This window comes from Camelus bactrianus, chromosome 9, assembly GCF_048773025.1.
Source record: "Camelus bactrianus isolate YW-2024 breed Bactrian camel chromosome 9, ASM4877302v1, whole genome shotgun sequence".
NCBI lineage: Eukaryota > Metazoa > Chordata > Mammalia > Artiodactyla > Camelidae > Camelus > Camelus bactrianus.
Window position 1 is genome coordinate 69,659,361 of NC_133547.1, and position 21,710 is coordinate 69,681,070.

Here is a 21,710-nt window from a genome sequence, read left to right on the forward strand (position 1 = left end):
ATCAAGAAATGAGCAAAGGGCAGAGGGAGATCCCCAGGGAGAAAAGGAATCCGGCTCCAATTCCCTCTCTGTGACATTCAAAGTCATTAAAATCTGTCTGATGGCCTGGAGTGGGGCCCTGGGAGCCTACCCCAGCCCACCACTCTAGTTCCTGGTCTGCCAGAGCACAAGACTCCAAGAGCTACAGCGGGCAGCTGCTTTGGAAAAGAAAAATGGCTGCATAGATGGTGCTAGCATTCCTCCTGCCAGTCACTCCACAAGTGCAGTCCTGGAGGCAGGGAGGGCCTCTCCATCTGGTGTGTCATGTCCACAGACAGGCGACCACAGCCTCTCCAGGCATGGTTTTGGAGCCAAGGGCTTCTGAGCATGTGCCAACAGCGCCCCCTGGTGTGCATCCTTGGAAAGGCGTTGGCTTCATGGGCAGTCCCTGGCTTGGTCAGACAGGACAGGTCAAGCGCAATGGTGATTCTCTACAACTGTGACCTGAGCGTGGGATTTAGAACCCACACCCTCATGCCTGCCTACCAGAGGAAATTCATTCCTGCCCAGTCATCAAATATCAGGGTGACTGGAGCTCAGATGGAGGGGAAAGAGGTGCCCTGCTTCTACCTCCAGAAAGCTGTATTGCCCCAGTCTCTGGTCTATATGGGGGTCCTATGTGGGTCTTAGGAGCCCTGGAGGAGGACCCTCTGGGAAGGATGGGACTTTCCAATCTTTGGGAAAGGTAGGCTTGGAGTTAAAGTCACCATAAGTTGGGAGCTAAAGGAAAAGAGGCCTCAGGCATAGGTTGGTGAAGTCTCAGTGAGTGGGTCTCTAAGCACTGGGCTGAGGACCCCTGGCCAGGGCTGACTCTCTCCCAGAGGAAGGGAGCAGGGCCCATCAGGTGTTTCCAGTGGAGGCTGGCCAATACCCAGCCCCCAAAAGACAGGTAGAGGTAATAGGGCCAGGGTGGGGATCCCCACCCCACTGTGACCTCCTCCTTCCTGGTCCCATTCATCCTGAACAAAGCTCTGGGATTAGGCAGGGCCAGAGCCATCTTCCCCCATGTCACAGATGTGAAAACCAAGGGTCAATGAGAAATGACAGGCCCAAGGTCATACAGGGACACTCAGAGCCAGGCCTTAAAATGTGATCTCCTGACTCCCAGGCCAGTGCTCTGGCCATAGGCCTGGCCAGATCAGCCCAGGCACCAGGAGAAAGTTTGCTGCCCCAACGTGGGGTTGGACCTGCCTCAGAGCAGAATGCTAGGGGAAGCAGAGCAACACCCTGCCCCCTGGGCCTGGGGAGTTATGGAGGTGCAAAAGCACCCCTGGAGGGCACAGTGGTCTCTGGTGTCCAGCAGCTGGCCTGCCATCTTCTCTGGTAGAAGCCAGGGTCTCGGGCTGCAGGCAGCCAGATAGGCTGGGGGTTCTGGACCAGGAGGCTCAGACAGTCCAGACTACTGCATCGTATGGGAGGAACTGAATGCCTCCATCTCCGCCTCAGCCTCTGCCTCTGAGCGGCACCTCTGGGAGCAGAACCATAGGAAAAGGAAGAAACCTGCAAGCAAAAGACTGGTCAGTGGGAGCATCATGGGAGCAGTGGGGCACCTCCCCCAGAATCTAAGCACCTCCTTCGTTGGGAGGTGAGTTGGGCCTCCCTGAGGCCCAGGAGTAATTCTCAGAACCCCTTACTGTTGGAGGCCAGAAGAGGGCAGAGCACAGGAGCTGGAGGACCCAACCACCACTAGCCTGTTGGGTGCCTTTGTGCAAATTACAAGGTGGCGCCCCTTTCTATGGGTAGATGTAGCCCCAAACAAGCTTGTCAGAGGCTAGATTTCAGCCCCCAGCTCGTCCCCTTGACCTGAAGCCCTTCAGCAATAAATATACACCAGCTGTACACGCCCCTGGGGTTTCCTCCACGACACCCATAGGCCCTACCGTAGAGCGAGTTGAAGATGGTGAAGAGGAAGAGCTGGGGCAGCAGGAAGACGCCAAAGGAGAAGAAGGCCAAGGCCCAGGTGGTGCCCAGGAGCACGGTGAGGCCCAGCACGGTGACGGTGTCCCGGCAGGCCCGAGGGCCTGGCGCCTTCTCCTTTGCCCGCAGTTTGTGCAGGACCCGCAGCGCCCAGGCCAGCACCACCAGGTTGAAAAGGGACGTGAGGCCACCATAGCCCATGACCAGGACACTGTGCACCCCGGGGTTCCGTACCCAGCATCTGCAGGGAATGAGTGAAGCGCCAGGGTTGGTGTGGCTCCCAAGGCTGGTGGAGGGAAAGCCGCAGTCTCCTGGGCCTCTGGACTGCCTCTTGAACCTGGTCCTATTTCCCAGCCCAGACATATTGTTTCATCATGTGGTGAAGTCCACCACAACAGGACCCACCTGCTACCTTGGCCTCCTGCCCAAAGCCCTGGCACACCTCCTTTCCAGCCACACCAGTCTCTCTCACTCCTCTGTGCCTTTACCCACCTGAAAACTCTTCCTCTCCTCCTGCTTCTACGGCCAGCCCAACCATCAACTGGTATGCTATCGATTGGATCATTGGTCTGGAAACTTCTTCTACCCACCACATCGTTATCACCATCTCATCATCATCTTTGTGCAATGGCCCTAGGATGCCCTCTCCACTTATACTGGGCCACCTGCCCTTCCCTGAGCCTTGAATGAGCTGCTGCAACGAGCCTTGGTAGAGGGGCGCTCTCCATGTGTGGACTGAGGAGCAGAGGGAGCAGCGGGAAAGTTCCACCAAGGGCAGAGGAAAGAGCCAGAGAGATGCCTGACAGAGGCTGCATCCCTGGTCCTGCCCTCCCTGAAGTCTTCACTCCCTTTGCTTCCCCCAGACAACTGTAAGACAGGTGCTGCCTTTTACCCAGTCAGGTCATGTGATTTCTGTAAATCAGCTATTCAGTCCTCATGATGACCCTATGAGGCAGGTGCGTAATCATCCCCATCCTACAGATGAAGAAACTGAGGCTCTGGTTTAGGAACTGACACTAGTAAGAGGCAAAGGTAAGACTTGAAGCCCTGTGATCTAAGCCCAGAGCTTGCATCCCTGATTGTCACGATCACCTGCTCAGGCTCTCACTGTGGGCTCCTGCCACTGCAGACACCAGGGTCCCTGAACATTATCTTGGAGAATTAGCCAAGTGGATGAGGGTGGTGCTGGATCATTCCTTTCCACTGTCTAGCAAGGGTGGCTCTATCACACTTACTAATCTGGTGTCCTGTCAGTGGGTACTGGAGTTATTTTCAAGGTTTTTTAGAATTGCTGTTAAAGAAGATGTGGTGTATATATACACGATGGAATATTATTCAGACATAAAAAGAAGGAAATCTTGCTATTTGCAACAACATGGCTGGGCCTTAAGGACATCATGCTAAGTGAAACAAGTCAGACAAAGAAAGACAAATATCGTATTATCTCACTTACATGTGGAATCTAAAATAAACAAAAAACTCACAGATACAGAGAACCAACTGGTGGTTGCTAGAGGCAGGAGGTGGGAGCAAAATGGGTGAAGCAGGTCAAAAGGTACAAACTTCCAGTTAAAAATAAATAAGTCCTGAGGATGTAATGGACAGTATGCTGACTACAGTTAATTACACTGTATTGCATATTTGAAAATTGCTAAGAAAGTAGATCTTAAAAGTTCTTATCACAAGAAAAAAAAATTCTGTAACTATGATGACAGATGTTAACTAGACGTACTGTGGTGATCATTTTGCAATATATACAAATATCTAATCAGTATATTGTACACTTGAAACTAATATAATGTTACATGTCAATTACACTTCAATTAAAAAAAGTTAAAAAAAATTTTTTAATTGTTAAAGAATACATATATACGCAGTAAGGGTTTTTTAAACGCAGGAGTATAAAAGTCACAAGATCCGGGGTAAGAAGGGGGAAGGAGTGGTGAGGAAGACTAAAGAGAAGCTGGTTCTCAGGGCGGGAGCTCTCTAACATCCCTACATTCATGTGCTTCCTGGGCTGGTGTGTCACTTCAGTTCTTTTGTCCATGTCACATACTAGATAATAAAACACCCTGTTTAATGAATCCTAAGTCACACTTCCTCTAAGAAACCACCCAACCCTCACAGTGAGAGGAATTAACCCCACCTCAGCTCCACTCCGAGCCAAGCCCCCACTTCCCAGAAGCTGGGAGGGGCGGTAGTTGGGGGCAGGACTCTGGAGCCAGCCTGCCTGTGACCCTTAACGGGCTGGGTCCCCTTGGGCAGGGTTCTTCAGCTGCCTGAGCCTCAGTTTCCCTAACTGTCCACAAGGGCTGACAATAGGACCTACTCCTTGCTGTGAGGATTAAACAGGCTGACCCACAGGCCTGCCAACAGCATCAGCCCTCAGCAATCCTGAGCTCACGTCAGCCAGGAAAGGAAAAAAGGCCAGAAGGCCAGCTGCTGGTGATGGGTCTACAGGGGTTTGTTAAGCTAGGCTTGCTCTGTTGGCTGTTAGAAACTTTTCGTAACAAGAAAAGGTAAATGTCCCAGAGCACAGGAAGCAGCAGCAGAGTCTGTCCCCCAACTCCCCCAGGCCCCCTACCCCCACACACTCTGAGCCCAGTCCCTGGGGTGTCCCAGCCTCTACAACACTCTCTTCGCTGATTAGGAGTGTCTGAGGGCTGGCAGTGCCATGCCAGCACAGATTGGGGGAACCAGTGCCGGAGCCTGAGCAGGCGAAGCAAGGTGGTCGGTGGGGAAGAGCCAGGGGCAGGCTGAGCTCCACTGAGGGCCTGAGAGTCCAGGGCCAGGGATGGGGGGTGGTGCTGGCCTGCAGCTGTGCGTTGCCAGGAGGCCTGGCCTAGGAGGCCGTGTGTGGGCACTGGAGTCCTAGAGTTAGCCAGTGGCAGAATAGAACATGAGCCTGGCCCGCGAGAGGTCTTGGGGTTCCAGCACAAGGCTGTGGCCAAGCCCCCTGGAAACTGCCCCCTGTCTAAGAAGTGGCCCCCTCCCTGCCCCACAGCCAGTGCCCTGCCTGCAGGCCACCGTCTGGAGCCCCAGGGCCCAGTGGCCCTGCTGTCAGAGCCAGGGAGCTGCCGCAGCCCTAAGCACACTCACATGGACATGTTCTGGAAGCCCGTGCTGTTTCCCTGGCTGTTGGAGAGAGGGATCACGTAGGGTCCGTAAACTGAGCTCTTGACGGCAACAAGGAGCAGCACCAGGGAAGCTGGGACCCCTGAGGAGTGGGACAGAGGCTCAGAATCTGTCAGAAGTCCCCAGAGGTGAGCTGGCTGTGAGTTCCTGGGGCTCCTAAAACAGAATTCCACTGGGCAAGTGAAGTGGCCGGAGGGAAAGAGACTGTTTCCAGCCGCTGTCACGTGATCCAGCCTCAGTGCAATCAGCCTGGTGGTCTTAGAGAAGGCTGTCTCCAAAGTGATATGAGTGAGGGCCCTAAGGTGGGATGGTAGCAGCTGTAGTGATGGTCACAATGTGAGGTGGTGGCTCGGAGGTAATGGGAGAGAGGGTTTGGGAACTGGTGAGGAAGCAGCTAATAAAGTGAGGGGCTAGGATGGCAATAGAGATGGCAACGATGGTGGTACCAGAGACAGTGGTGAAGGTAAGGATGAGGATGGCGGTGGTGATGGAAGTGGAGGTGATGGTGGAGGTGATGGTGGTACTGGAGGTGGTGATGATAGAAGTATTGAAGGTGGAAGTGGTAATGAGAATAGCAGTGTAGGAAGCGGTGGTGGGTGTTGGCAGGGGTAACGGGTGGTCTTGGCAGCAGTCACCGTGATGAGGAGGAAGAGAAAAGGAAGGATGGAAGGGGCAGACATATGGTCTGGCTGGAAGCCTCAGGAAGCAAGAGCGGAGGGAGACTCTGCTTACCCCAGCCCACGGCACAGAGCTTGAGCACGTATCGGCGGATGTAGACGTTGTAGACACGCCCAAGTAGGAGGTAGAGGTTGAAGCCTTCAATGGCCATCCAGGTGAGGCAGCTGAGCAGTGAGTAGTGCAGGATGGCAGCCAGGGCCGTGCATGCTGACCCGGGCACGGGGGGCATGGCCAGCACTGGGCTCAGCAGGAAGGCGACATTGAGGAACAGCACAGAGGCGTGCAGGTTCATGTGGATGCGTGTTATGGAGTCACTCTGCCTCCTGTGGGTGGGAGCATGGCCCTCTGTGACCTGGACATCACCAGGCAGTTCCACTCCCTGGGCTCATAGACACACAAAGACCAGGACACAGGTCGAGAGGGGCAGGGACCCAAGAGCAGCCACACCGGGAGGCTGATCTCCTGTCTCCCAGGATCTGCCCTCTGGAGAAGCCCACCAGACTCTGGGGGACTGAGCAGGAAAGAAGGAGGAGGGCTGAGCATCAGTGGGTGGGCAGGCCCAGCAGGAGAGCAGGGGAATACCTGGCATAGAAGTGCAGCAGGACAGTGAGCAGTGAGGCCACGATGGAGATGCTGCAGCCCACCAGGGAGATGTACGTGAGAGGCGCCAACAACTCTGCAGGGACTGGGGCCGGAGAGAGTTGCTGTGGGAGGGAAGGAGGGCCAGAAGCATGGAAATACCCTCCCCAGGCTGAATTGGAGAGATCTACCAAGACCTTACCTCTAAGACCCCACCCTACAATCCTAGCTGTAGTCCTGGCTTGAAAACAGCCATAGCAGACATAGTGGCCTTTCCACCTCCCAAGTCCCATCTCCCCTCCACTCCCTCATGCTCTAGGCACATGCATAGACCCTCCACTTCTCCCACTACGTGCAGTCAGGTGTACCAGGCCTGGACTGTCAGGCCTATCCCTCCTCCTGCCCCCAGTGACTGATTAAGGGATGGGCATGTGATGCACCCTAGGCCTGTGAGACTTAGTCCCAAGACTTTGGCTGGCAGAATTGGGAAGACAGCTCTCGGTCTACTGGCCTGACAGCTTGCAGGACATGAGCCTGGGACTACTAGCAGCCATATTATTATCCCATGGGGAGATCTAAGCTAGCACAAAGCAAGCACAATTGACAGACAGAGATAGAATGAGATAGATCCTATCCTGGTGCTACTGAGCCCCTGGATCAAGCCGTGCCTGAGGACTTAACTCCAGCCTTTTCAGGAACATGAACCCATAAATTTCTTTTTTTTTTTTTCTTAAGCCCATCTGAGTTGGATTTTCTGTCTGTTGAATCAGCTTTTGCCTTTCTCCTCTGTCCTGGACATGGGGCTCTCTGCAGTTCTGACCACCCTCACCCAGGCTGGATGCGTACATACCATGAGAACAGCAAAGTAGGTGAGGTGGGTGCAGCGGCAGAGCACCTGGGAAGGTGAGGGCTGCTCTGTGCGACAGCCCTCAGGGCTCCAGACCCCCCAGTGCTGTTTGCTGGTTCCCTCCTTCCAGAAGACACAAGTCACCATGTAGCCTTCCTAAGGGGAGATGCTGGAGTTGGGTGTATCCGAGGGGTGCAGGGGAGGGCTGTGGATCAGGGTCTGGAAATTGTGGGGGCCAAAGGTGACTCATCTGTACCCTGGTCAACATTTTACCAGGCACTGGCTGGGCTTTGACATCAGACAGACCCAGATTCCAGCCCCACCTCCACCATGGACTCTGAGAGTGACCTGGGAAGTCATAGAAGTTTCCTGAGCCTCAGTTTATTCATTTGCAAAATGGGATCATTTATACCCAAGTCACAAGGATGTGGAACAATCAAAGGCAATGAGGAATCTTGAGCACCCAGCTCTGGCCTATACAGTAGGTGCTCTATAATCAACTGTCCCCTTCCCTTGCCTCCCTTTAGGGAACAGTGATGGTCCAGTCCCTTCCCAGTGGGGGAGAGAGAGAGTCATCCACAGACAACCCTGATGCCAAATCATGTGGGTGGAGAGGTGCCATGAAATACCACAGAGGAAGTGACAGAGAAGTCCTGAGACAGGAAGGGACAACTGGGGCACTGAGGCCTTAGAAGAAGCATCAGATTTCAACAGAAGAGGAGCAAGGATGTACCAGGTGAAGGGAACCACAGGGATAAATTCCAGAATGAAAGAAAACATGATGGGAAAATTGGGAGTGCAGATGGTCCTGATGAGGCAGACAGAAGATAGGGCCAGACTGCAGAGGCTCTAGGCTTTTCACAAATACCATCAGGGCTTGTGCCTACCCAGCAGCCCTTCTTCTTTCAGTATCAACATCTGCAGTTTCCTGGAGGACCCACCCATCCCCCAATATCAGGTCAAATAAATCCAGCCTAGTCTCTGGGCCATGTGACCCAGGTCTGGCCAATCCACCTGTCCCATGCCCCTGGGCACATTGATGGTTCTGGATGGACACATGACCCAGCTGGACCTTCAGGATCCATTATAGATCTTGGTTTGCACTAGTCAGAAAGAGCCTACTGAGAAGAGGGGAAGGAGTCCAGCACTTCAGCTGTTATCTTGCCACAGAGTGGAGAGCCAAGGCAGGAGACCATTGTTGAGAGATAGAGACTGAGCTATATGGCATCATATCAGCCCCTGGATCCAGCCATGCCTGAAGCTAGAACAGCCCTGGATGTTTCAAGTACATGAGCCAATAAAGTCCCTTTACTGCTTAAGCTGGCTTGAGTTGGTTTTCTACCACTTGCAATTCAAAGAATCCTGACTAATGCAGTGATTAAAAGCTTCTCTCTCTTATTTCTTTGGCAGGAATTCCCAAAGTGTGATGAATTTAAAGCAGTTTCCCAGATGGTTCCACAGGTTTGGGCCTCCTCAAACCAATGTTCAACAGGACAGTCACAAGGGGGCAGGGGTGGGGTGGAAATGGGGGTGTCCCCAACATTACCAGGCTTTGGTTGTGCCAGAAGCTGATGTTCACTGGCTCACTGAGGTTGTGCACATGTCCATGGCCCAGCTGGGCCCCCAGGACATAGTTATTGAGCAGAGATGAGTTGATGTCTTTCTGGAAAGGCAGAGAAAAAGGGCTGACTTGGGGGACATGAGGAGACCTTGGATGAGGTCCAAGACCCACCCCCCTCCTCCCTGGATGAGAAAAGCGGCATGGTTTTCATGTGTACAGCTGGGCCACTTCCCAGTCTTTACACATGCTGCCCCCTCCACCTGGAAAGCTGACTTCTCACCACCACCCCCACCTCCCATTTGTTAAATGAATTCCAGCCTCATACCCTCCACCTCACCCTACCCTAATTCACTTTCAAAACCAAAGTTAAAAGGCACCTCCTCCAGAAGTTGTATCTCTACGGTTATAACCAAACCTGAGCTAAAATTAAGTCTCTTAGCTCCTGGTCTAATGGTTGAGCTATTTCTCCAAGGGCAGGGATCTGTGACCTACTTGTCTGCCTCCCATCTGGAGACAGGCACAGACACAGTAGATTTCTTAGGTCTCATTTGCCCATTGGAATTGCGCCTCCCTATCACTCTGCTAAAACTGAGCCCCAGAGAGGGGCACTGACTGGCTGAGGTTGCACAGTAGGCTGGTCCCTGCCCAGAGGCCAGGAGGTGGCATGGATACCTGTGATGCCCTCAGGAAGGGGCCAGCTCCCACCCTGCTTGGTCCATCCTGGAAAAAGTGGGTAGTGGAGAAGTAGATGCAGATGAGACGCAGCTCCCTCTGGTGGGTCCTGCAGGCATCTCTGGTCAGCTCCGCTGGGAACTGCATGGCGTGCTGGGCTGGGGCCTGCAGACAGCCAAAGACAGGCTGGGCCTGGTGTCTGAAGACCCCACACTCACCGCAACACCTTCACTGCTTCCCACTCCTAGTGAAGCCTTCCCAGCCTGGCCTTGAGCATCTCCTACCTTGGAGCCTCTACCCACAGAACCCTCTCCTGCCAGGCTGCACCTCTACCCAAACTTCCCGAGGTCCCAGGCCTTCCCTCCAGGCCGTCCCCCCAGGCTGCTCCAGTCTTGAGTTTGGGTTATTTACCCCACCCAATTGGAGCTTGAGGATGGAGCACCTTAGGCCCCAGCACCCAGGCATTCAGCGGGAATCACAGCAGGATCCTCAAAGGAGCCCAGATTCCCTGGCCTCTCCCACAGCAGCCTCCCCTCAGGAACCTGCAAAAGCAGAAAGAAGATGCTGCTTCTGAGGGGCTATAAGCATCGTTTTTCCATCATTCACATGAAGAGTATCAGCTCCATTTTACAGAGGAGGCAATTCACAGCTATTAGAGCAGAGCCTGGATTGGTGGGGAGGAGGGTGATGGACCCTGGGGAAGGTCCAGACCTTAAACCCGTGGAGGATTTCTGGGGTGGAGGCACTGGCCACCCCCCATCCCCAGCCACCTCTGACCTGGGGGACCCGCCCCAGAGCAGCACTGCTCAGTGAGAGGCCAGTGAAGTCGCAGCCCAGCTTGAAGGCCAGTGTCTGGATGGTGTTCGTCTGCAAAGTGAGGTTGTGGCCCCCGAAGCTGGCGTTGAGCAGCCTACACTCCAGGCCATGGATGAGCCTGAAGGCAAGAGAAATGACCAGAGCCCCGAGTGAGGATGGAGGTGAGAGGGGCTCTCCACAGCCTCCCCTATCCCATACCCTAATCTCCAGACATTTGCACACACAGTATTCCTGACATTCTTACCTCCCCACCCCACCCATCCCCTTCTCCCAATTAACTCTCATTTGGGTCCCAGTTTGTCAGCGCCTCCTCCGGGAAGCCTTCCCTGGCTGCTTCTGGCTGACTAAAGTGCCCTAAAGTCCCCGTGCTTCCCTGGTTAGCCATCAGCATTGGCCTCTCACCCAGAACTGCTTGGCCTTTGGGTCATAGACCTTAGAGAGCCCAACCTGAGTCTCAGAGACACTTCTTAGAAAAATGCATGGAGACCCATGATTCTGTACCTGGTTTCATGGCATCCATGGTTAAGGGCCCCAACCAGACACTAAACTTGATGAGGATAGAAGTGTGTCTATCATGCATCTCCAGAGCCTAGTGCTGGGCACACACTAGGTACTCAATAAATGCATGCTGAATAGATGAATTTATAGTCTACACTGGATCAACCCCGGATCATTGATTCAAGGTGCAAGCTGAGGGTGGAGGCACAGCTGACTCTGGGAGGATGAGGAGGGACACCCAACTCACTCAGCAAAAGAAGTCAAGCTCCGGCTCCTGGTCACCGTCTCCATTCTCTTCATCCAGAGCAGGGTTTCTTCAGACGCCTCTGTGGGAAGAGTCAGACCACCGCCTCAGCCTCTGTCCGCAGCTGCCCCCAGCCCATGGCCTCCGGGCATTCCGCCCCAGCCTGCTGCTCCCCCAGGAGACCTAAGTGCCCCCTTCCAATCTCCCTTGCTTTCAGGCCTCCCCCTTCACATCACAGCCAGAGGCCTGGGCTAGGATTGCCCTCACAGCTCAGCACAGCCCTCTTACCCACTGTCCTGCTCTGAGAAGTCACGAGGCACAGGCAGAGGAAAAGGACCCCATGGTGATCCATGTCCTGTGCTCTGTCTCCTCCAAGAACCAGCTCCTGCCCTGGAAAAGGTGCATCCCGTCGGCATCGTGGTAAAAGAGCGGCCTCTAACTCTGGGTGTCTGGCATATCCCAAGATCAGGATGTGCAGTATTGTATTTGATCCTCAATACTCCTGCATTTCACAGATGAGGAAACTGAGGCTCAGAGAACAAGGGGTCTTGGTTTGCTTGAGGCTGCCTGAAGCCAGGTCTCTGTGACTCCAGAATCCTTGACCATTTGGTAATGCCCGCCATTTGCAGCTCTGCCTGAGACACTTCCCCCTCCCCAAAAGTGGTCTCTCTAGGGGCCTCCCCAGGGCTCTGACCTCACCCAGAGGAAAACTGGGAGACGCTTGTCATTAATCCTGTCCAGCCCTGTCATTCATCCACCACGTGACTTCAGGCAAGAATCTATCCCACTCTGTTCTCATTTTCTGTGGTTTTATTTTATTATTATTTTTGTGGGGGGAGGGCAGTAATTAGGTTTATTTATTTATTTTTTAATGGTGGTACCGGGGATTGAGCTTTACCACTTGAGCTATACCCTCCCTCCATTTTCCTTGATTTTAAAATGAACTAATAAACTTCTGCTTAAATATAGCAAATGTATGTCTACCTCCCAAAATGCCACTAAAATGAGAGTGAATGAATAAAACACACAAAGTCACAAAAGAGAAAGAAGACAACAGCAGATGAGAGATGCCAGAAAAACTTTGGAGGCTACAAAGCAGGTGGCCACCTCGTTAAAAAAAAAAAATTAGCAGATCATAAAACATTGAGCCCAAGTGCCTGCAGTGGGCAGAGGTGTGGGGTTGGGGTTGGGGGCATTGGGAGGCAGGAAGAAGCCCGCTAGGTCAAACCTGACAACCACAGAAGCACCTGAGAACTGGAGGCATCGGGAACTTCTGAAGGTGAGATGAAGGGTGAGGCTAAAAACAAGGGGTTGTTGGCTGTGAGTCTTTAAATGACCAGCTGGGTTCCTGGATCTCCTCTGCCCCCCAGGGCATCCAGGAGCCTTCCGCACTACCCTTCCATCCCCAACCCCACCTCAACACAAAGTTCATCCCTTCCCTGGAGACAGTGCACCATAGAGAATCTGAGGCAAAGGGTGGGGTGCCTTTCTAGTGCAGGAAAATTAAGCCACATCCCCTCTCCACTTCCTCCTCCAACCAGCTTCCAGAAGACTGCAGCAGCCAGGTAATGATACTCCAAGGCAGGAGAAAATCCTTTTCTGAAGAACTGACCATTCCAAGAAACAGCCCGAAACTGGAAACAATCCCACTGTGCCTTCAGTGGGTGAATGGTTAAATAAACTCAGGTACACCCATAACGTGAAATACAACTCAGCAAGTAAAAAAATATATTGTTACATACAACTTGAATGGGTCTCAAGGGAATCATGCTGAGGGGGAGAAAGAAAGTGCCAATGTCTTTTGCATCAAAATGTTGCATACTATATGATTTCATTTATATGATGTTCTTGAAACAACAAAATTATAGAGATGGAGAACAGATTAGTGGTTGCCAGTGGTGAGGAGGGCGGTGTGGTATGTCTGTAAAGAGGCAGCACTAGGGAGCCTTGTGGTGATGGGACAGTTTTGTATCTTGATTATGGTGGTGATTACAAGAATCTACGCTTGTAAAATTGCATTGAACTAAACATACACACACATAAATAAGTGCATAAAAACTGGTGAAATCTGATAAACAACATATTCATACTGTATATAGCACAGGGAACAATATTCAATATCTTGTAGTAACTTACAGTAAAAAAGAATATGAAAATGAATATATGTATGTTCGTGTATGACTGAAGCATTGTGCTGCACCCCAGAAATTGACACATTGTAAACTGACTGTACTTCAAATATATACATATACACACAATAAACAAACAAACATTTATTAGTAAGAAGGCAAAAAAAAATGATGAAATCTGAATAAAGGCAGTGAGTTGTACCAATTTCCTGGTTTTGATATTGTGCTTTAGATATGCAAGATGTTACCATTGGAGAAAACTGGGTGAAAGGTAGACAAAACCTTTTTTGTGTATTTTTTTTTTTGCAGCCTCCTGAGAATTTATCATTTTTTTCAAAATCAAAAGTTAAAAAATTACAGTACAATGGATCACATTTCACTAAGAAAAATTATGATGAAGATAGCCACATAGAAGAGGAACACAGCATATAGAGTGGAAAGAGCACATTGAAAATAATATGTATAATATAATCATATTTATGGAAAATTATCTTTATATGCATATTTAAGCCTATGAGGATACATAGGAGAATGGTCACCAAAATGTTCATAATGTTATGGGAGGGGTAATTTTCTTTTTTTATGTTTCCTGTATTGTTTGAATCTTCTACAACAAAATATGTATTACCTTCACAACAGAAAAGCAAATTTTTAATGCTTAGGATTTTTGTAATACTCCAAATGACTATTAATCATTATAGAAAAAAATAATAGTGACATATTGCTTACAAAAAACAAAAAGAATGTTGCAAAGTAATGTAACCCGATCCTTGTAAAAATTGTATTTTTTATGTATGCAAAATCTGGAAGACGCACATCAAGGTCATTTCTGGGGGAAGGGGAGGGTGAGATTCTGGGCCAATTTGTGTTGTTTGTCTATGTTTATGAAGTTACCCCATATGTTATAAACATACATTTCTCAATTTTTATTTACTCTTCAGATGGTTTAGAAATTGAAATCTTTCCTGGGATTTCAAAATGTAGAATAGATAAACAAGATTATACTGTACAGCACAGGGAAATATATACAACATCTTGTGGTAGCTTACAACGAGAAAAAAAATGTGACAATGAATATATGTATGTTCGTGTATAATTGAAAAATTGTGCTCTACACTGGAATTTGACACAACATTGTAAAATGACTATAACTCAATAAAAACATGTTTAAAAAAATAAATAAAAATTAAAAATAATAAATTGAAATCTTTCAAGTACAAACAGTAAATACATAAAAAAAGGTATAAAATGCAAAGTATTCCTGCCTCTTGCGTCGCACAACCACTGGGTTCCCAGTTAGTCACTCCCAGGGAACCACTGCTGTTAGCGTTTTGTGTGTCTTTCCCGGTTCCTTCACACAAATACAAGCAAATATGATTTCCTCCATGTTATAAAAAAAAAAAAGCAGCACACTCTATATACTGTTTTGACCTTAGCTTTTTTCACCTGAAAATGCATCTTGGAGAGCCTCCACTTTTTCTTTTACAACTGTACAGTCTGATGTAGGGAGAAACCACAGTTTCTTTAACCAGTCCCCTGTTAATAGCCATTTGTGCTGGTTCCAGTCTTTTGCTCTTACAAACTGTACAGCTGTGCTGGTATTTGCATCAGTTCCCCACATGTGCAGGTTCATCATCTGCCCATTTTTATATTGGGTTAGACTTTTCCTTACCAACTTGTAGAAACCCTTTACATAATAGGAAAATTAGCTCTTTGTCTGTCATATGAGTTGCAAATATCTTTCCTAGTTGGTCATTTGCCTTTTGACATTACAGCTGGTGTTTTTTGCCATGTAGGTCTTTTTTAAATAAAAAAATTTTTATGTGATGAAAATTACCAGTGTTTTCTCTATGGGCTTCTGGATTTTGAGTTGTAGCTAGAAAGACTCTCCCCATTCCAACATTACACAGAAATTCTCCTAAGTTTCTTGTAGAACTTTAAAGGTTTCGTTTTTTCACGTTGGAATCTACAGTCCATTTGCAATGATCCTGGAGTGTGAAATATGGATTCAGTTTTTTTCTCCTGGTGGTCATCCATTTGCGTTAACACTACTTATTAATATGAGTGTTTATTTTTAAAGAGAATGACCAAAACTAAAGCAAACCCCCACCCCCACCCCCAAAACAAACAAAAAGAGAATGAAGACTTCGGAGTTGTGGAATGCTGAGTTCTTATTTCTTTGGCTATTAAGTTATTTATCTGGCTGTGTTACATTGGTCAATTCGCTTACCCTAAAGAACCTCAGACCAAGGGAAAAGATTTGGGAAGACAAAGGAAGCCACTCGATGAAACTGTTTGGAATGTTTCAGGTGAGAAAATTGAGAAGCTGACAGTGCAGAAAATGTCCACCCCCTTCACGGTACGAATGGAGAAACTGAGGCCCAGACAGTGGTGTGGATTTGACTGCCCGGGTCTGGACGGGAAGGCTGGGTCCCCAGGCCCTTGGCCATGCTGCTCCCAGGCAGACTCAGAGGGGAGAGGGGCTTAACCTCACCACCCAGCTGGAGAAATTAAGGGCAAAGCAGAAGTGACACCTCCCCCAAGCACCCCAAATAGAAGCTGTGGTTTCCAGCCACTTTCTCAGAGCAAACCACAATCTTCACTTCTGCCTACAACCCCCCCACATCCTCCTCTCCATTTTTTCAAAGAGACCACCACTCCCCATTACTCCGCACTCTCGACTATCTCATTCTTTCTGCAATCCGTTATTTGGGGCCCTCTGGGAAACAGGAATCCCTTACCTGACTCCCAAGATGGTTCCAGCTGACCGTGGGGAAACTGAGTACCGCACAAGGTTGTCTGGGGTTCTTCAGGAGGCCAGTGGTCAGGCTGAGACGCAAACTCACCTCAAGCGCTCTCCCGTGGTGCACTGCAGCCTCCTAAAGATGGCTGGGTGGCTGAGTAGCTGTATGGATGAACAAAACCCTATTTAGGCCAATAGAGGGTGAGCAGACATATGGAGCACAGAACAGAGCCTTTAGAAGATGTAAATTTGATAACTAGTTCCAATATTCAGTGCACAAGCTGTGACATTAGGCAAGGAACTTGACCTTCCTGCGCTTCAGTTTTTCTCATCTGTAAAATGAGATCTATTTCCCAGGGAGAAAGATTCAAACAAGCATTTCCATGATCCACATTCCTAGGAATCTGAGGTTCTCACCCCAGGTTCCCAGCCAGAAATACATTGACTAGGAGACCTAGGAACACCTGCCTTCCTCTCCTGAGCCGGCTATGAATTCTGGCAGCCCACCCTCTCCCCAACAGCACCAAGGCCTGCTAAGCCCATGCACTCCTGGACAGAGCCCCACCTGCCCCTCAACAGCTGCTCCTGCCAACCACAGGCTAGAGTCCCCACCTCTGGCCTCACCCTGGCCTGGATGAAAAGAGAAGCTGTAGTCTCTGTAGGGAAGTCCTGACAGGAGCTACTATCACAGGCAGGGAAAAGGGGGCCCTCATCAATACCCAACAGAGAGTCTGCGACCCAGCCAGATCTAGAGCCACCGCCCTGAGACACACTGTCCCCAGTCTCCAGTCCAGGTCACTCAGAGGAACTGCAGCTACTCCAATTTGCCAGGCACAAACTCTGGGCCAGGCCCTCACCCCTATCACCTGACGTGGAGGTTACTGGACTAGCCCCATTTCACAGATGAGGAAATGAGGTCCAGAAAAGCAAAGTCCAGTAACTTGCCCTAGGCCACATAGAGAGGAGTGAAGATTTGAACCCTATGCCTAGCCACCCCTTAATTTAAATTGCCTTTTTTCAAAAACATCAATCTCTCCATTCTCAAGGTTTGGAGCTGCCACCAGGGGCCCAGGAACTGGTGAAGGGAAAAAACCTACCTTGCTGCTCCAGGGATGTCACTAGTTCCGGGGATAAGGACAGAACCTCTGGGGAGTGGGGCAGGGAGAGGCCCAGAGCGGCTGATCTGTGCCGTGCTGCTGTCTGGCTGCCTTCCCGCCGCCTTCTGCAGGAAGAAGGGGAAGTCGAGAATCTCTGGGCTGCCAGCGCCTGTTTGCTCTCTTCACCCTATGCCCCGCACCCCACACTCTGACTTCACTTCTCCTCTCACTGGCAGAAGCCTTTTTGCTTCTTTTGAGGTGCCGGGCATGCCCAGCTCATCCCTTGACCTCAAACCTCCAGGGTCTGCAGCATTTCCTGGGGCAGCTACACATTTGCAGAGGTGCTGGGCGTCAGTGGGAGAGGGAGGAGGGCAGGCCAACACAGCACCCAGCAGGGTTCAAGACCCACCTCAGCTCTGCGCCCTTGGGCAAGAGATGTCACCTCTTAGACTCAATTTCCCCACCTGTATGTAGGAAAGGGAGAATGATCCCTGCCTGACCTGATGATCAATGAGATGGTTAATGGCGAAGATCTCAGGCCAGGGCTGGGTCAAGCTGCCTGGGTTGAAATACCAGGCCCAGCACTTCCTGGCTGGGTAATTTGGGCAAGTGACTGAAATTCTCTGAACCTCAGTTTCCCCTCTGTAAAATGGAGATAATGACAGTACCACCTTGTGAGTTGGTGGTGGGGCTCATAAAAGGTGATGTTGCAGTCACCGGAAATGCTCCATAAAGCCCTCATTTCACAGATGGTGGGGGGAGGGGGGTCCAGAGTTCCAGGGAGGATAAAGGGCTTGGCCCAGAGTTACCCAGCACAGAGCCCTCTGGAGAAAGGCCTCACTGGCAGCAGAACTCAGAAAACATGACCAAAACTATGAGAAGGCTGGCCAGCTTCTCCTTGAGCCCAAGGTCTAGACAAGCCTGTCCTACACCAGTCACTTCCTCTGCAGAACCCTCAGGGACAGGGGGAAGTGTCTGTGTGTGGGTGGGGAGACAGGGCACTATCTCTTGCCTGGGGCCCAGCCAGAATCCCTGGGAAAATTCTGACTCAGGAATGTGCTTGCCTACCCCCAAGAGTGAGATGGGGGTGCAGCAACAGGGAGAAACCAGGGAGGTCCCAACATGGTCTCCCTCCTCTCTGCCCCGACACTGGGGCCCTTGCAGCATCCACCCAAGCCCAGCCCACAAGTAGCTCAGGTGGCCTCTGTGGAAGGAAGGAGGGGAGCTGCTCCTTGCAGGGCAGAGAGATTTCAGGAAAGCACAAGTCCACACATGCAGGCTCCCCACCCCAGCTGCAGGGACACCTTAGCACCTGTGTCCTGACTCCTTGGCCACATTCCCGGGTGACTTGGGCAAACTGTTGCCCTCCTCTGAACTTCGGTTTTCTGCAACCATGACCCAGCCCTTGACCTCCAGGCCCTTCCTTTCTGAGGTCTCCTGACCACCTCTAGGGTTGCAACACCAGTAGCTGCTTCCAGGACCCAGGAGGAGGCCCCACTCACCCCAAACCCCTCTGTTTTCCATCCTGGAGCTGTAATAGGCTCACTGTGCCCCACCTCATTTGGGGGTACTGTTACATAGCCCTGCACTGCAGATCCTGGAACTCACTGCCAAGACACTCCCCAGCTCAAAAGCCAGCAGTGGCTCCCCACTGCCTTCATGGTCTAGCCCCATCCAATTTCTACTTCCACCCAGTTCGGGAAGTGCCTGCCATAACCATACCCATCTCCCTGCTCTCTTCCTGCTGTTACATGTACATACCTGGGTGATGCTCCAGCTCTTCTCCATCCCTCAGGGCCCAGCTCAAGTCCTGTCTCCTCTGGGAAGGCTTCTCTGCCTCCAATTCCCCGATAAAACATTCCACATGCTTCCACTTTAGGAGGCATGCCAGGCCCTTGCTCAGTCGCCCAGGCAGGGAGGAGGCAAGCCACCCTGGGAGAACCACACCCCAGTCCTAGTGAAGAGCCTCTCCACGTGGGGCATGTTTCCCCTGGCGATCAGCCCAAGGGCAGTAAGTGGCATCCCCAACAGGGCATCAGATAAACTGAGTCACACCAGGAAAAATTCATTTCCTTTTCAATCTTTCTCAATCCTGGTGGCATCAAGAAGAAGCATCCGTTTAGAGCTAAATTGTGTCTACTCCATTTCTACCACTGCCTTCTATCCTTTTGATTTTCATTCTTCAACTTTTTATTAGACATAGAAAACAAGATATCTGATTTTTTTTAAGATATCTGATTCTTAATGATTTTTATTGTGGCAAAATATACATGAAATCTACTATTTTAGCCTTTCTTAAGTGTAAAGTTCAGTGACTTAAGTACATTCACATTGCTGTGCAGCCATTACCACCATCCATCTCCAGAACTTTTCCATCTCCCCAAACTGAAACTCTGTATCCATTAAACAGTAACTCCCCATTTCCTACTCCCTGCAGCCCCTGGTAACCACCAGGGCTTGTGACTGGCTTATTTCATTCAACACGATTTATGGTTAAATCCATGTTGTAGAGTATATTAGAATTCCCTTCCTTTTTAAGGCTGAATAATATTGCTTTGAAAGCATGGACCACATTTTGTTTATCCATTCATCTACCAACAGACACTTGGGTTGCTTCTACCTTTTGGATATTATGAATAATGCTGCTATGAACATGGGTATGCAAATTGTATCCCTTTTTAACAAAGAGAAAGTTTCTAGCTAGATTGATGATGTTTACTTGGATGACATTTATTTTTATGATTTTCTTCTATTCATGGCAACTGATAACAGATTTCCTATTTAGCCTGAAATACATATATGTCCTAAAAAAGTGAACTAATTTAAAGAAAAATGCTAAGTAAATAATGGCACAAGTGCTATGTGTTGATGGCAAAGAGTGGTGGCAGAGAGACAGGACAGAGAACAACTGAAGTGCGGGATATAGGAACACAGCCTCAGTCAGAAACTCTACTGTGCTAAGCTGGGTAAAGAAACCGCTCGGAGGCCACTGAGCAGCTCATACCAGATTAGCAGGGCATCTAGAAAGCTGGCTGGAGGTGTGATTTTAAGAACAGAAGTGAGAATAATAAGATTGAAAGTCAGGGCTCTCAGACCTCTCAGCTGTGTGTCCTGAGCCTCTCACTTGTCTTCTGATCGTTATTTTTCTCACTGTGAGACGGTGGTGGCACCACCCAGCTCAAAAGATGGCTATAAAACTGAGTTAATTCATGTGAACTGGCAAGCTTATGGTCAGCACACGTCTTGGTTCCATGAGCAGGCAGCTTTCCTACCCCACCCCTTACAAGGGCCACCTCTAAGACAGTATTTTCGCTGCTTCTCTTCAGAGGGAGGGCCCAACTGTGATGACATGATGGGAGCTTAGGTTCACCATCAACTCAGCCTCCTCCACTTTCTCTATCCATATCGCCACCTCCAGAACTCTGGGAAAGAACTCTCGGCTCTTGGTCCATGGCTGTCCTTACTGCCTGTGAAACTTTGGGTAAGTCTGAGCCAACAGCCTCCCTGAGCATTTCCCCAGATTTAAAATGGGGATATTCCAGTCCTCTGAATACTCAATATCTGCATCTCACAGGTCCAAAGTACACAGGAAGCAAAGGCCAGCCACTGCAACATTTATAGATTAGTTCCCTCTCAGACACCACATATTCCCACCAAAATCTGTCTCTAGCTGATTGTCAGTGGCTATCAACATTACCTATGCAAATACAATGCAAGTGGTGATAAGCGAAACTGCAAATCTCGCAAAAAAGTGTGGGATTTCATGAAGTTGACAGAAGTGATGCTATGAAAATGGAGCAGACACTGACCACAGAGGAAGAGAACTTCTGTAAGAGAAATGACCAGGAAATTTCAGAATGAATTATTTGACTATCAAAGGATTCAGAGTGAGCCTTGAGTGTGAAACCCTCAAACATTTTTGCCAAAATGATCCTCTTGCTGCAAAGAGCCAATTCTTTGTTCATTCTAATGTGTACATGGCTGCAATCATAACCTAAACACAGGCATATCTCAGAGATATTTCCGGTTTGGTTCCAAGCCACCGCAGTAAATCAAATACCGCAATAAAGTGAGACACATGAATTTGTTGGCTTTTCAGTGCATGTAAAAGTTATGTTTAAACTATATGGCAGTCTAGTAAGTGCTCAATAGTATTATGTCTAAAAAATGTACTTATCTTCATTTTAAAAATCTTTATTGAACAAAAATGCTAACCATCATCTGAGCCTTCAGCGAGTTGTAATCTTTTTGCTGGTGGAAGGTTTGAAATATTTTGAGGATTATCAAAATGTGACCCAGAGACAGGAAGTAACCAAATGCTGTTGGTGCTAAGAAACTCGCTCTAGACAGGGTTGCCGCAAACCTTCAATTTGTAAAAAACCAAAAAACCAAAACCCCTCAACATCTTATGAAGGGGAACAAAGAGACAGCTCTCAACTGTTAACCACGGGTTCAAACTAACTTATCTTGATCATTTTTAGTTTCATTTTAAAATTTTAGATCATTTTAGTCTCAATACTCAAGGTTCCCTCCACTATCTCTGTTAATTCTTGGTCCTCTTTTTAGATGGTTTCATCTTAGCGGCCTTCCAGGTGACAGGATGTAGTAAGAAGAGGGCCTCCTGGCACCCGCCTCCCCCTCGCTCCAAAACCGCAGACACCCACTCCCAAGAGAGGAAGCCCCAAAATGGCAGTTCATTTGGAAGGGCACATGAATGTAATTGCCCACGACCAACGCGCCAGCCGCAGCCCCTCG

At 49.6% G+C, this 21,710-nt stretch overlaps 1 protein-coding gene across 2 annotated transcripts; it reads right to left on the reverse strand.

Annotated features, from left to right (window-relative positions):
* Positions 1-1,300: 1,300 nt before the first annotated feature.
* ADGRG5 (adhesion G protein-coupled receptor G5) lies at positions 1,301-17,223 on the reverse strand. 2 transcript variants are annotated; one of them, XM_010967287.3, is made up of 13 exons: positions 16,956-17,223; positions 15,857-16,020; positions 11,275-11,376; positions 10,990-11,068; positions 10,206-10,362; positions 9,429-9,593; positions 8,742-8,858; positions 7,199-7,351; positions 6,352-6,473; positions 5,824-6,092; positions 5,056-5,173; positions 1,920-2,197; positions 1,301-1,539 (listed from the first exon to the last, which is right to left on the reverse strand). In XM_010967287.3, the coding sequence occupies exons 3-13, from the start codon at positions 11,336-11,338 to the stop codon at positions 1,439-1,441; spliced, it is 1,623 nt and encodes a 540-aa protein (XP_010965589.3). In that variant the 5' UTR covers positions 11,339-11,376; positions 15,857-16,020; positions 16,956-17,223; the 3' UTR covers positions 1,301-1,438. The 2 variants fall into 2 exon arrangements, with proteins under 2 accessions (XP_010965589.3, XP_010965588.2); XM_010967286.3 differs by having other exon boundaries at positions 11,275-11,488.
* Positions 17,224-21,710: the final 4,487 nt, after the last annotated feature.

What these genes read in the sequence shown, in the direction of transcription:
- ADGRG5 (XM_010967287.3), bottom strand. Translation starts at nt 11,338, where the DNA reads ATGGATCACCATGGGGTCCTTTTCCTCTGCCTGTGCCTCGTGACTTCT. An exon ending in TTCTCAGAGCAGGACAGTGG is followed by an intron (nt 11,069 to 11,274) that starts GTAAGAGGGCTG and finishes CTCTTCCCACAG; the next exon opens with AGGCGTCTGAAGAAACCCTG. An exon ending in CCTACTTTGCTGTTCTCATG is followed by an intron (nt 6,474 to 7,198) that starts GTATGTACGCAT and finishes TCCCTCCCACAG; the next exon opens with CAACTCTCTCCGGCCCCAGT.